General features: G+C 43.0%; 1 protein-coding gene across 22 annotated transcripts in view; it reads right to left on the reverse strand.

Annotated features, from left to right (window-relative positions):
* The window catches only part of KALRN (kalirin RhoGEF kinase), a 792,058-nt gene that overhangs the window by 401,723 nt on the left and 375,899 nt on the right, over positions 1-14,436 (reverse strand). For all 22 annotated transcript variants that reach the window (XM_056127408.1, XM_056127415.1, XM_056127407.1 and 19 more), the window contains exons 7-9: positions 13,442-13,633; positions 9,739-9,870; positions 6,384-6,614 (exon numbers count right to left, since the gene is read on the reverse strand). In XM_056127408.1, coding sequence (XP_055983383.1) covers positions 6,384-6,614; positions 9,739-9,870; positions 13,442-13,633 — 555 coding nt within the window. The remainder of the gene's footprint in view (positions 1-6,383; positions 6,615-9,738; positions 9,871-13,441; positions 13,634-14,436) is intronic.

A 14,436-nucleotide genomic window follows, 5' to 3' on the forward strand; every position in this document is an offset into this window, starting at 1 on the left:
GTAGCTTGCCAGGCTTTGCCGTGAGGGTGATATACTTGACGGGCTCTCCAAGAGGGGCGGAGGAATAGAACTCGGGTTGGCCATGTTGACTGCTTGCAAGGCAAACGCCCTACCCACTGTGCTATTGCTCCGGCCCACAGTGCATCAGTAAAAATAAAAAATAATTTAAAGGAAAGAAGCCCAATCATACTCACAAAAATGCTGAATCCCGAGTTTTTAACAATAAAACTTTATGAAAACATTTAACACAAGAAAAATCTCAGGATTTAAATCCAATCATGTCTCTGCTGTTTGAATCTCCTACTTAACCCTTCCACCAAGGAAGAATTTGGTGGTTCTTTTAAAGGGGGTAGCACTGAGCATGCTAAGAGGGTGTAAGTGGCTGTTCCTAAAAATACTGAGTTCTGGTGCTTCTCCTCGTATATATTCCCCAAATCAGTCTCAGCCTGTAAGCTGAGAATTTTCTGTCTGAGATTCTTTAAACCTTCCTTCCATTGGAAGAGTTCATTTCCAGTTCCACCATCATTTTTGTCACTTTTTGCTAACCAATCACTCTGTGTGCAACTCAAATGGGCTCATTTTATACAAAGCTTCTGGTTGGAATATACAATGCTCAGACTGTTTAAGATGCTAAAGGCCATAATCACTACAGCTGAATGAATTATCTAGTATTTTTAAAAATCCCCAATCTCTTCTACACATTGTCTGGCAGGCAAGGGTTGGCATAATAAATCTGTAATTTTCTATGTGGGATTCCAGAAAAACAGATAAATAGGTGAGATTCATTTGTAGTATAAGAACTATGGACTTTAATATTCATAGATTCATTCAGAATGAAAAGTCACTGAGCCAGATAATCTTTATTTTTTGTTTGCTTTTGGGTCACACCTGGTGATGCTCAGATATTACTCCTGGCTCTGCACTCAGGAATTACTCCTGCTAGTGCTTGGGGTCTGTATGGGATTTAAGGGCTTAAACCTAGGCCAGGTGTGTGTCCTAACCACAGTACTATCTCTCCGGCTCTCTGAGCCAGATATATTTCTGCCATCACTTTCTTTCTCTAGCTCACCTGACTGGACTGCTTAAAAGTGAGATACTGTTGTTTTTTTTTTTTTTTGCTATTGTTTTGGACTAATGGGTTCTATTGGGTTCAAACCTAGAGCCTTACACCTGCAAGCCAGGAACTCTATGCCTGAGCTCTTCACCCAGCCCAAATATTTTGTTCCCTCCAGATGTTAGGTGCCCATGCCATCTCTCATGCCAGAAACCTCCAAGAAGAGGTTGCAGAACAAGGCTGCCCACAGAGAGTACTCTGAAAACAGTTACTCTAAGGAAAGAGAGAATGGGATTTGTATCTTCCTAAAAGATCAATAATGCAGCTAGTCCTGCTATTCTGACAAGAAAGGCTGGTCTAGCTGACTTTGAAGGTGACTCTTTTCACACATGCGGGAGCCAGGGGAAACGGGGGACAATAAGGGACAAAGGTGAACAATGGTTGAGCTGCCTATGGAGTCTTCTTTTGGTGGCTTGGGGGCACTATCCCTCTGTGATCTGGAAAAATCTAAAAATCTGGCAGGAAGCAAACACTGGGAAGACAGCAGTCTGGATCCAGGGAAGGCTTGCCTGGAGCTGACAGCCAGCCCGATTCTGGGTTCAGTTGTCCAGATGGAAGCTTCAACTTGGACCTATCTTTGGTTTTCATATCTCAGCTTTTCTCTCCTCTGGTGCCTAAAAGGGCAAAGGCTACCCTCGGAAATGCCAGTGAGGTAAGAAGTTAGATGGATAGGGTGAGTTCCCACGGTCCTGCACCTTCCACCTGCAGGAGGCCCTGCCTCTCTCTCCCAATCCCCACCCACACTCTCCCCTTTCTCTCCATCCTTCTTTCCCATATACATTTCTCAACCTTTGTCTTCAGATATCTCTTGTTGGGCCTGAGAGACTCAAAGGCCCTTGTCTTGCATGAGGCCAACCTAGGTTCAGTCCCCAGCACCACAGATGGTCCCTGAGCATAGAGCCAGAAGCCAGAAGCATGGCCAATGTGTGCCTCCCCACAAACCAAAGTTCCTTTCTTCCTCCTCCCTCATTCTGTTTCAAAGTTTGTGTATCTGTCTGTCTCTCGAGATCCATGCAAGTATTCCTATGTGCTTCTGGTATCTCCTCATGTTCTTTTCTTTCCTCTGGCTTCTTTCTTGTGTGGATTTTCTAAAGGCCAGCCACACCAGAGACTTCCCTTCTAACACTTGCACGACCAGTAACTAGCTATTTTTGTGTTAAAATTACTTTATATCTCTGGGACTAATTTTCTCAACTGTATATAGACTGGATGCTCTTCCAGGCCCTTGACAGTTCCAAGATTTCATCACGAAATGAAAGGAAAAAAATAATTACTACAGTAGGAACAGAATGAAGCTTGGGGCTGCTAAGAGCACAAACACCAGGGGGCGCCCAAATATCATTTCAAAGATGATGTGACCAACAGCCCAGATGCACTGATGGAAGTTCCGCTAGACAGGCACTGTGCTAAGCCTCGTATTTGTGCCTTATTCAATCTGATAAAGTATTATACTGCTTCCTATTATTTATTTATTTATGTTGTTTGGAGGTTCTAGCAGGGGAATGCAGCTACTCATATACCCTCGAAGGGCTGGAGCGACAGCACAGCAGTAGGGCGTTTGCCTTGCACGCGGCTGACCCGGGTTCGATTCCTCCATCCCTGGCAAGCTACCGAGAGTATCCCGCCCACATGGCAGAGCCTGGCAAGCTCCCTGTGGCATATTCAATATGCCAAACACAGTAACAACAAGTCTCACAATGAAGATGATAGTGGTGCCTGCTCGAGCAAATCAATGAACAACAGGACAGTGTTACAGTGCTATGTTGTTTGGGGTGCACACTGGATAGTTCGTGGGGGCTACTCCTGTCTTTGCTACAGGGTAGCTCCTGGCGGTTTGGGAGGACCACGCAGCTCTGGGACTTGAACTCAGTCCTCCCACATATCAAGTATGCTATGCAAAGCATAAACGCGGTGTGCTTGTATTTAGCCTGCTGACTTATTCAAGAGCCCTGTTTCCTGTTTTAGAGGTGAGAACTGAAGCCCCAGAGGTGAAAATACTTGTTCAAAACCAGTCAGTCAACTTGTCAGAGGAGAATTTAAATACCAGTGGTCTGACTCCAGAGCCCATGCTCTTTCCTGAGACAATGTGTTGCTCCAGTCACTGGTATGAGCACCTACAAGCTTCCTACCCAGGCTGCTGGAACCCAAATGTGTCTAGGAATCTTACATATAGACCATCTTGCTAAAGTTCTCTATTCCATCGAGCCATCAGCTCTAACTTCTCATGCCTCTGCCTGTAACTTCTCCTTCAGTAGCTAAGGCCCTGCACAATAGCCGACAGGTCCTGGCAGCAGTGTCTTTTTATAAATGTATGGCTTGAGCCACTCTTACTCAGTAGGCATTCTGCCAGACTTGCGCAGAGCTAACCCCACTGCAGAGGTCCAAGCCTGCTGAATAACTGATGAGGACTGGTGTCCTCTGAGCAGAGGCTAAGTCCCTGCATCCTCTGCCTGGTGTCAATACCTGGGACCTCACATGACAATTTCTCAGTTCCAGCTACTCAATAGCAACTACTGGATGAATTAAGAGGAGGTGGTTAAAAAATATTCAACACAGAAGAAAGAGGGTCCTCTAATGATAACCTAGCTCAGACAGCAAAACTATCAATAGAATCTCTGTTTACTGCAAGCAAGAGATAAAAGCTAGAAAAAACATGGAGAGGAAAAAGCTAAGGTTTCTACTATCAAGGACATACTGAAAGAGATGAAATATGCAAAGTAGAAATTATAAATTATAAAATTTCTACAACACTTTCATCTTTGCATTACGTGTGTGTGTGGGGGGGTGCAGGGTAACTGATTAAAACTCTGGGATCACAGAACAGGGAAATTACTTGTCCAGTCTGATCCTAAAAACTAGGATAGATTCCAGCATGGTTGGGAGCCAAAAAACAGGAGTTGAAGCCCTGCCCTCTTGTCCTTGAGGAATCACTTGGCACTTCCCAAAGCAATGACTCAGACACCTGCGGGCACTAAAGGCTGAGTGTGAGTGTGAGACCATTATTTGGTCTGCTATCACTTGTTTTCCCACATTTTCCTTTTGCATACCTGTCCTGATATCAGACACAACAAGAGACAGAGGCTGGGACAGTGAATGGGTAAAGTCTTGTTCCCAGAAGTCATATTATAGAGCCTTAAAAGAACAATGGGAGATGCAGTTCTCAGGGAAAATCTAATAGCCCATCATATCCATACCATCACTTTATATTTGCTGTTGCTCACTGCTAACAATTTATACTGTAGAGAAAAATGGATTGGCTGTTAATTCAAAGAATGTTCTCAATTAAAAACAAAACGCAATGTACAAGAGCCACAGTGTAACTTTGTCATACTTTTTGTTAGCTTTGACATAGAAGTCCTCATGACCACAGAAGATTTTGAACAGATTCATTTCTGGATGGCTGAATATTGGTGCTTCTCTCCTGCAGAGTTATACTTTGTTTCCTCTCCTCAATGCACCTGTGTACACCTTCAGTGCCCACCTTAGTATAATGACCATGGGCAATAATCTCTGGGAGTTGATCAGAGTTCATGACTCCTCAAGATGCCTCCTGAGACTGGCATCTCTCAATCACAGACTGACACCTGTGCTCTCCTGGACACAGGGGTGGTATATTTATCTGGAAAGCTCAGAGAACCAGAGCAAGTATCTGATTTATTTGGTTCCAGAGTGGAGCTAGCATATTCGACCTGCCTCTCCCGAGGCAGGAGTACCACCTCTAATGACTCAATCACTGCCCCAGCTGGTAGTGGCAATAGTGTATGTGTGAAAAGGAGGATCCCAGGAAGGAAAGACTTGCTCGAATGCCCAACTACTGGTTGACCCCTCCCAGAGTGTATGACAACCACTGAAAGGATCCCCCCCCCAAATCACACCCATCTGGCCTCTATCTCAGGGTGCCAAGCACCAGCCCTTCCAACAGCAGCTGTGAAGGGCACTCAGCTTCCAAAGACATGTCATAATCCCATATGATCTCTCTCACAATCAGTATATAAAGCAAAGGAACGGACAATATCCTGTGAGAACAATGCCTGCACTGACTACAGAACTGAGACTACCAAGAGATGGGGGCGAGGAGGAGGGGAAGGAAGAGGTGTAGGGTCAGTGGTGGACATATGGGGCACTTCTCTAATAGTGGTGGGGAAGTAACTTTGTACATCAAAGATTAATGCTAACACTATTGCTTGAAAAAACTTTTCATTGAATAAAACTTATTAATACGGGGGGTAATATTATTGTAACCATGCTGCCTCAAATACAATAAAAATAAAAGTAAAATACATTAAAAAATAAGATCAAGTTCAGTAGGTCCTCAGTTTTCTATACGTATTTTGATACACTTTTAGATCACATCAGGTCAGCACCACAGACAACACAGAAGGAGAGTGAAGTGTTATTTGCATGTATGATCCTGAATTTATTTGGCAACCAAGAAAAGTCTGCCCATCCGATGGTCTTTGGATCAGTGGGAGATGATGCTGCATCTAAGACTCAAGCCCCAGCTCCCAATCAGTTGCCCCTTCAATCCTAAGAGCAGAGCACCTGGTCCCCAAGAGATAGGGGAAGCATTAAAGGGAAAGGATGGATTATTCCATCCAAAGTGACATGTGTGGCCAGAATGTCTTTTACTAGCCAGAAATGTACCCATTTTTAGGGCGGAAGCAATAGTACAGCTTGTTTGCTTGAAAAACTTGTCTTCTATGCAGTTGTCTCATATGCAGTTGACCCAGCTCAGACCCTGAGCCCCAGAACCTTCCTGAGTGCAGAGCTAGCAGCAGCCCTGAGCACTGCTGGGTGTGAAAGGAAAGATGAAGGGAAAAAGAAGGAAAGGAACCATTTCTTTAGTATTTGTGATAAGGAGGAAACCATGACTAGTAGAATAATGCAAACAGATAGATTAGCCAAAAATGACCCAGAATCATGAAACATAAGGCATCAACAAATAACTCCATTAGCTCTGGAGTTGTCTAGAAATTCATGCCAGAAAGGTAAGGCATTCTCAAGAGTAAACTGTGTCACGACTGCCCAGAACTGTGATTCCTCAGACTAAGTTCCCCTTTCCAACAGCAAAGTTGGTGGGGCTGTAGGGCGTGGGGGGTGTCCATTCTTCATTTGAAAGTACTTTACAGGAGAAGCACACAATTAACCTGTCCAGCTATTTCGCTTTGGGTTTTCTGTGGGTTGGTGGCTGACCACTCTCTTTGCTCAGGAGCTAACAGGCCCAGTCCCTAGTGCCAAGGGATGGGTGTGGGTGCAGGGGAGCTGTTACCTGCTGGACATCTTGCTGGAAGACACAGAGCTGCAGCCGCTGGTGCAGCCGCACCTTTCGATGCTGCCAGATGCTCTCGAGCCGCCGCTGGTGGTGCAGGACCTCATGCACCACGTCTAGCACCTGATGAACCGCCTTGGAGTAGTTTGCTGTGGCTGTGAGGGACTCTGAGTTCCCAGGACTCAGGGGACGCTGCAGCACATCCAGCAAGGCTTTGCCATCCTGGCTCACCTGCATGAAGGAAAGAAGGCCAGGTCAAAGGTGTAAGGTCAGGAGGAGTGGCAAAAGGGTGGTGAGGAAAAGAGGGGTTCCCTGAGGAGTACTGAGACTCTGCATCCTATCGCACCCATGACAGCCATGGACTGTCCAGCCAGAGCTGTACAGGGCCTGGGCCACAGTTCAGGGAGAGAAGAACATCCAGGAATCCTGGGCATGAGGGTGAAGTGAGTCAACACACAAGAGAACTGCAAAGAGGGCCCGCAACAGCACATTGGCTTCAGTTCCGTCTCTTTCTTTTTGATCATCGTTTCTCTCTCCTGTCCTTCCTGTTTCTGCCATCTACCCCTTTCATATTTACCATTCTTTCACCTTACATCTATATAATCTGACTTTTCTTTTCTTCTGGAAAAAATGATAATCTATTCATCTTTCCAGAACAAGCTGATTAAAACTTCTAGGTGGATGGGGGTAAATATTCATGCTCCACATTCAACCTCAGAGACACTCCTTGTGGTCCCTGCCGTTGGAAGCCTGGGCAGTCACTGGCACCAATAATATTGGGAGGCTGCATCCTATGACTGACAGTGTGGCTGAATGTTCTGGATACCAAAAGAGCAAGTGTCTTTCTAATGTATGATTGTGGAGAATTGATAGGTATTTAAACCTCAAGTTAATCTGCTTAACAAATTTTTGTTTGTTTTTGGGTGGTACTCAGAGTTTGATCCTGGCAGGCCAGGGGGACCATATGGGTTGCCAGGGATCAAATTCAGGTTGGCCACATGCAAGGCAAGTGCTTACCCACTGTAATATCACTTAGGCCCCAGTTTGCCTAACAATACAATCAAGTTTGGTTTGAAGTGAGAAAGTCTTTGTTTCCACCCAACCAGGAGGTAAAAAAAGTGTGTTCCCCTCCCCAGATTTCTGCCTATGCTTTCCCTCATCCCAACGTCATGTCTTGATAACAGCATGGTGAGGGTCTCAGGAATATAGAGGCAACTATTACCCTTTCTCATAGTGCACAGAAGTGCCTTCGGGGTGACTAAGGTATGTGTTTGGAGGGTAGAACACAGCTGAGCCAGGAAAGCAGGCCTAGCTAGAGGAAAGGGGATTCACCATGATGCATCTCCTCCCACCATGCCTGCTTCCCAGAACTCAGTCCAGAGAGCAGGAAGCATACGTACTTTTATTTCTACTTTTTTTTATTTGGGGCCTCACCAGATAGTGCTTTGGAGGATATTTCAAACTCTGTGCTCATTAGTGGTCCCTGGCAGTGCTCAAAGGATCATAGATAGTGCCATGGAAGCCTTCATTCGCAGTCCAAGAGAAAGTACTTTACAAATAATACCAAGGGAATGTCTTCCAGATTAAGACAAGTACATGAGATCCAAACCCAGAAGAGCCTTTCCAGGGAACTTTAAGCAAAAGCTCTCTTTTGGCATTGGCTATGCCTAGGTGGTCAGTGACGCGGGACCAGGTCCTGCAATCCACATCTATAGTATCTGGCCCCTCTGGATCCATCCTCATCTGCCTACTCACCTTGCTAATGGACCTATAGGAACTGTCTATGCCCTTAATGTGAAAATAAACTTTTGACAAACATTGTTTATCTCTATATAATTACACTCACATTCCCCAAGTGTGAGTACAAATTAATCTTATTAGCATGCTGTATTTTAGTATATTATAAGAAGAAAACTTAGAGATTCTAGATTCTAGCAGAAGTACAGTTCTGTTGAAAGCCTTGGGCATTTGGAGCAGAGCTGATGAGCCCAGACTTGGCTCACAAACCTCCTCTGTGCCTACATGACAGAACTGGTTACCATTTTTTAGCTTTGATTACAGTTAGGCACTAGGCTGAATGTAAGTAAAGACTCTCCTGTTGATCATCGATTTGCTCGAGCGGGCCCAGTAACGTCTCCATTGGAGACTTTGTTGTTACTGTGTCTGGCATATCGAATACTCTCGGTAGCTTGCCGGGCTCTCCGAGAGGGGTGGAGGAATCGAACTCGGGTCGACCATGTTGGCTGCGTGCAAGGCAGACGCTCTACCCGCTGTGCTTACATGCTTAATCTTTATAACCCTTAAAACAAGCCCTTGTTGGCAGGGCTTAGTACCTTCATTTCATATAAGAAGACACTTGGAGTAGTTAGGGAACTTGCCTGAAGTCACATGGCTGGTCAGTAGGGAAAACAGTATTCCATCAGTTTTGACTACGACAAAACCCTTCCCTCATCCAGAAGCCATTGTTTCTTGACAGTAACAAGCGTCAAACTCATCTGAGGCAACCATCATTACACTACATTACATAAAGTTGCAGGTCCCACTTCATGATATTCTGTTTCAGTTTGGAGTATACCCCAGGAATCTGCTCTTTTAAGCGGGTCCCCAGGTGAGTCTGCAGGTGGCGCAGAAAGCCACTTTGAGAGACAACTCTAAGTGAGCTTGCCCAGAGGAAGCCCATACAACAGGTGTGAAACCATTTATCTCTCCTCACCCAGCTTCGTTAATAAGTCTATCTCTTTACATCCCTCTGCTCCACTGCTATAGAATTCATGTCAGTTATCAAACATACTACTATCATCTGTCCACACAAATGCACCTATGAATCCTTTTCTTTTTCCTTGGAATGGAACTTAAAGATTTTCCCTTCTCAACTTCGTACTATGCCCCTTGGCCTTTGACTTGTCATTAGAGAAGGCTTCTGTGGCAGTGTCTTTCTCCTACCAATGATTACTGTCACAGGAAGTTTTCTTCTAGGCTTTCTCGAATAAAAATTATATTTTTAAAGAGCATTTTCATAGAAAGCATGCAAGGGCTAATATGTATATGCTTGTTCACCTCTCAGCGCAGACTCCAGAGAAGCATACCTTGCTTTCTTTTAACAGTGCTCCCTCGGGGAAGAGAGTTTAATCTTCACAGGGTCATGTGGGTCTGGGAGCATACATGCACAAATTAGTTCACCACAGTGGAAATTGCTGATGACCCCATTTTTTGGTTTCCCATCATTCATAGATCCAAAGGGAGAAAAATGGTCTGACCTCTTAGCATTAGAAATACACAATCTATTGCCCATGTTTTTGCTGCCCACCCATATAAATACATGCCCAGCATCCCTGGTGTCCTGCTCGGTTCTCACCTCTGTGTAAGCCTGGGTCACCTGCTCATACAAGGACTGGTGGTGGTGGATGGCCAGCTCAAGGTCTTGCATCTCAGAAGGCAGGCCTCCTTCACTGCACATCTTGCACCAGGCATCGACTCCTGACAAGAACTGAAAAGAAGACAGCAGCAGCTGGGTCAGTATGGGGAGCACTAGGGCTGAGGACAAGGAAAACCATTAGATGGGATCAGATGTCTTGGGAAGAAGCATCAGATTTTCTGGAAGGCTTCACAGAGAGTGGAGCTGACAAGGCAGATGGTAGAGTTTTTCTCTAGTTTCTTTAATTCAGACAATGATCCCAAGTAAGAAGTCAGATACAGCACAGGTTAGGGAGTGTGGTATATTAAAAAAACAATGACACTGTGGTGTATGAGAGCCACTTTTGTGTTCAATATGCTCTAAGCACACAATGAATGTAAAAACAGTTCACTGGATTATATGCATACACCGGAGATTCTTGTCCTGTGCAGACTCAGAGGCATATGTGAGAGGCTGCATATGATGGGACTATAAACATACAGAGTACACAAGTGTGTATAGTGAGTTGTGAAAAGGAGCAAAGAAACCTTGCACAGGACCATTAGGGTCCCAGGGAACTTGAGAAGACCCTTGCTGTAAGGGGAGAGAGCAGCTATTGGACACCCTCAATAATGGTGGCTCCCTCCTGGGACATCATATTTAGATACAGATCTTGAGGGACATTAAATTATTTAAAAATTAAAATTAACAACTGTGAAAGACTATAGGTCTCCATGCACAAAGGCTGAGCTAACTGAAATCACTCAGATTTATTGGGTGGAAAAACACACCTTTAAAATGCAAATAATTCTTCACTCAACAGTCTGAAATGGTTCTGTCTGTGCTTTCTCTTGCCTGGATGCGCAGCTTTATTTAAATTAATTGCCTAAATACCTTTTTATCTCATTACCTAGAAAAGCCCATATGAGGATAATAAAGAGCTCCCTACTCAAATGCATCAGAAAAAAGGCCTTAGGTCCCTTTTGTTTTCCCCAGCAAAAAAAAAAAAAAAAGAAAGAAAAGAAAAGAAAGAAAGAAAAAAGAAAAGAAGAAGAAAAAGTATCATTTATGAGTTTCCCTGAAAGACTCCCTAACCTGTGCTGTATCTGACTTCTTGTATTAAAAATATATGCAAATAAAAATGCTTAGAGCATATTGAACACAAAAGTGGCTCTCATACACCACAGTGTCATTGTTTTTTTAATATACGACACTCCCTAACCTGTGCTGTATCTGACTTCCTGTATTAAAAATATATGCAAATAAAAATGCTTCTGATCCAAACTAATACAAGTCCGGAAACATCAAATAGAAGTTGACTTCCCCAGTTAATATCAATCCTGGCACCATATTCCCTGTGACTGCTTGAGTTCTAGTCTTGTATCAGCGTCAGCTTTCAACACTTGCCACCCCATTGACTTTGAGGGCTAATTTTTCTTTCTTTGTATTTTGATTAGGTCTTCTATTAAAATAAAAGTGCTGAGTGCCACCCAGTACCAGACTCCATGTATATGCTCAGAGCTCAGAAGCCTTTTTGTTCCACCAATAACCATTTTACAGAAACTTGTGACGGTAACTTGACACTAAGGTGTCACTTGTGGTGGGGCAGCACCTCTTTAATACCCCTGGTATTCCTCTGTAAAACTAACAGGAATACTATATCATATCCACAAAATGGATAGTTTAAGGAGAGAAAGAGAGACAGAGGAAAGGACCAAGAATCATCTGGATTTATCCAGAATGAAGTGTGTGAAGGGAATAGGGTAGAAGAGATACGAGGAGACCAGAACTTTCTCACATGCTATGAACCAGTCATATTCAGTCTATTAGCATTTCAGCCTCTGTGAAAATCTTACTTTGAAACAGGCATAGGTAGGCAAAATACAGATACTGGGAGAGCATGCTGAACAAATACTCATCACGGAAATGTCTACTATTTCAAACGCATACCAAGCCACCTAAGAGTTCTATTCCTAATTTTTAAAAAAAGTCTGAGAGTTGCTTTATTATCCTGAGTTTAGACATAAGAAACAAGCTCAAAAGGGGGCTGGAATTAAAGCTCACATGTCTGGTCTCAAAGCCTAGACTCTTGCTATTCCACATCACCTTACATGCTGGGTGGGTGCTGGAAGAAGATATTTAGGAATGAGCTTGTACCTGCCTCTCCATTATCTGTTAGTCACCCTAATGTCATATAAGGAAAAAGAAGAGAAGTTAAGAGACTTTCATGTTATTGTTAAACATACCACACTGCTATGTAAGCAAATATTTCATAAACAGCATATATATCTGTGTGTGCATCATGCATATATGTGTATAAATGTTAATACACATACGTAATTTATAATCTATATAATCCTTTACTAAAATGATATATAAAATGTTGCTCACAGTATATAAAAAATAACATATGCTGCAGGTTATTGTAAATTTCATATACGCTAATGATTCTTACAGGATGCTTTTCTTTGCAAATGACAAACTTAAGAGTTGCAACATGAAGATTAATCTTTGTAGTTATATTAAGTGTAAAATAAGAGGAAGAAATACCTGGAGACATATCAAAGAATACTATTAGCAAGGTGAGTGACTACTAATTGAAATAACAGATTTTGGATATCATTTTTGTGTGTTATTTAATTTTGTGTCATTCACAATGTAATAATGCTATAGACAGGATACATTTTTAAGCTTAGTCTAAATTTTTAGTATATTTTAGTATTTTCTTCTTCCTTTTCTAAATATTCTAGACAATCAAATAGATAGCTATAAATAACTTCAAGAATATAAATAATAAAATAATTGGCAGTGACGCATTTTTAGTATTTATCATCTCCATTTTAAATGACACATTGAATGTAAACATATAAGTTGGCTTTAGCTGAGGATCATATTTAACAACCAGCTCAGGATATTCCTGAGCATTCCAGAATTATCTCTCACTGCTATGATCAGAGCCAGCTCCAACACATCCTCACCAGTTTTTAAGCACTCACACAATCTCTGAGATTATCAGGGCTCCAGTCTGTAAAATGGATCAGAAACTGCATTGTCTAATGCCAGTAAGTAAATTTTATTTCTATTCAATGCACTGTCATTGCATTATTATCATCTATAGCAAATACTTCAAATACAGTGTGTGCACCTGATCTCAGCATTCAATGATCAATTCAGTCTAACCCCTTTGGTTTATTTTTAGGTAATGTAAATAAAGCAATAGCCAACATGCACAATCCAACAATAAACTAGAAAGGAAAATTTAATTAGGTTCTGTGTTCCTTTTTCTTTTTTGTTTAGATTTCAAAGTCACCAAGAATTACCAATTTGGGGGAGGTGTGCTAGCTTTTGTACCACACTTGGGGGCTATTCCTGGCTTCTTGTTCAGGGGTTTCTCTTGGTCATAAGTGCTCAGGGGTCTATGCTGTGCCCAGGATGAGCTCAGTCCTTCCACTTGTACAGCATGCGCTCAGCCCACTGATGTTCCTGCTCAGTTGCCTGTGTGTCATTATGTCTCCGGGGCCATGAAAATAGGATAGAATGGGATATCATTGTCCCCCCAGCTGGTGTTTAGTGTTTAAAAGGAGAGGAGTGTATCTATAAACAATCTATAACGTCTCCCTTCCCCTCCCACAGAGAGCAGTCCCAGCAGTTCCCTCGGCTTCACCTGCTCGGCCTTCTGGTGGAATACGGCAGACATGGCCAGAATGGTGCTGCGCTCATCCAGAGCAGCTGCAAAGCTCTTCCACTCCTGGTCCAGCTGCGTGGAAATCTGCTTGATTTGCTGCGAGGCATAATGGCCAGCTTCAGAGAGGCGGGAAGCCACAGACATGATGCGATTGATGTTGACATAGGCATTCTGGGAAACAAAGGGAAAAGGGCTGTTAGTGGGATAGGCTGAAAAGGATGAGCATTTTCAGGATGGCTGAGTGGAGAAGGGAGCCACCCAAACAAGATAGGTGAGAGAGGTAGGTAGAGGTCAATTTGGGTCCCAGAGTAGTCTTCTAGGGCATAAAAAATGTCAAAAAGAAAAGGTTTTAGATTACAAGACAGAACAGTAATGATTAGAACACAGAAATGGAGTCATTTTACATATACTGCACCATGCCATCCTCGTAAACACCTACTAAAGTCATACCAAGGGAATAACACGGAATATCCAAGAATTTCTCTCTGGAAATAATGATTCAGACTAGAGCAAATGCTGGAGAGAGCCAATGCACCTCTCTTGTTCATGCGAGAGTTAGAGCTGGGGCATTTATTTTTTTAATTAATGAATCATGATTTACAAAATTATTTATATTTGAATCTTAGGCATACAATATTCCAACACCAATCCCATCACCAATGTCAACTTCCCTCCATCAGTGTTCCTGTGCTCCCTCCCACCCACCCCTGCCTGCCAACTTGACAGCCATGTTAATTTTAGTTTAGCTAGGTTGTAGTTTACAATGGTTCTAGTTTAACCAGGACATTTTTGCCATCCACATCAGGGTATCCACAATGCTCACCAAAGATGGCCAAGGACACACATCATACTGTAACTACACATCTTCATATCATCTTTATATCGTCATATCACTTTGCTGTTTCCCACCCTGACCTCCATCAAAAGTAGCTGGGGCACATGGGAGATCATTCATAATTAAATAAAGAGCATTT

This window comes from Sorex fumeus, unplaced genomic scaffold (assembly GCF_029834395.1).
Source record: "Sorex fumeus unplaced genomic scaffold, SorFum_2.1 ptg000063l, whole genome shotgun sequence".
NCBI lineage: Eukaryota > Metazoa > Chordata > Mammalia > Eulipotyphla > Soricidae > Sorex > Sorex fumeus.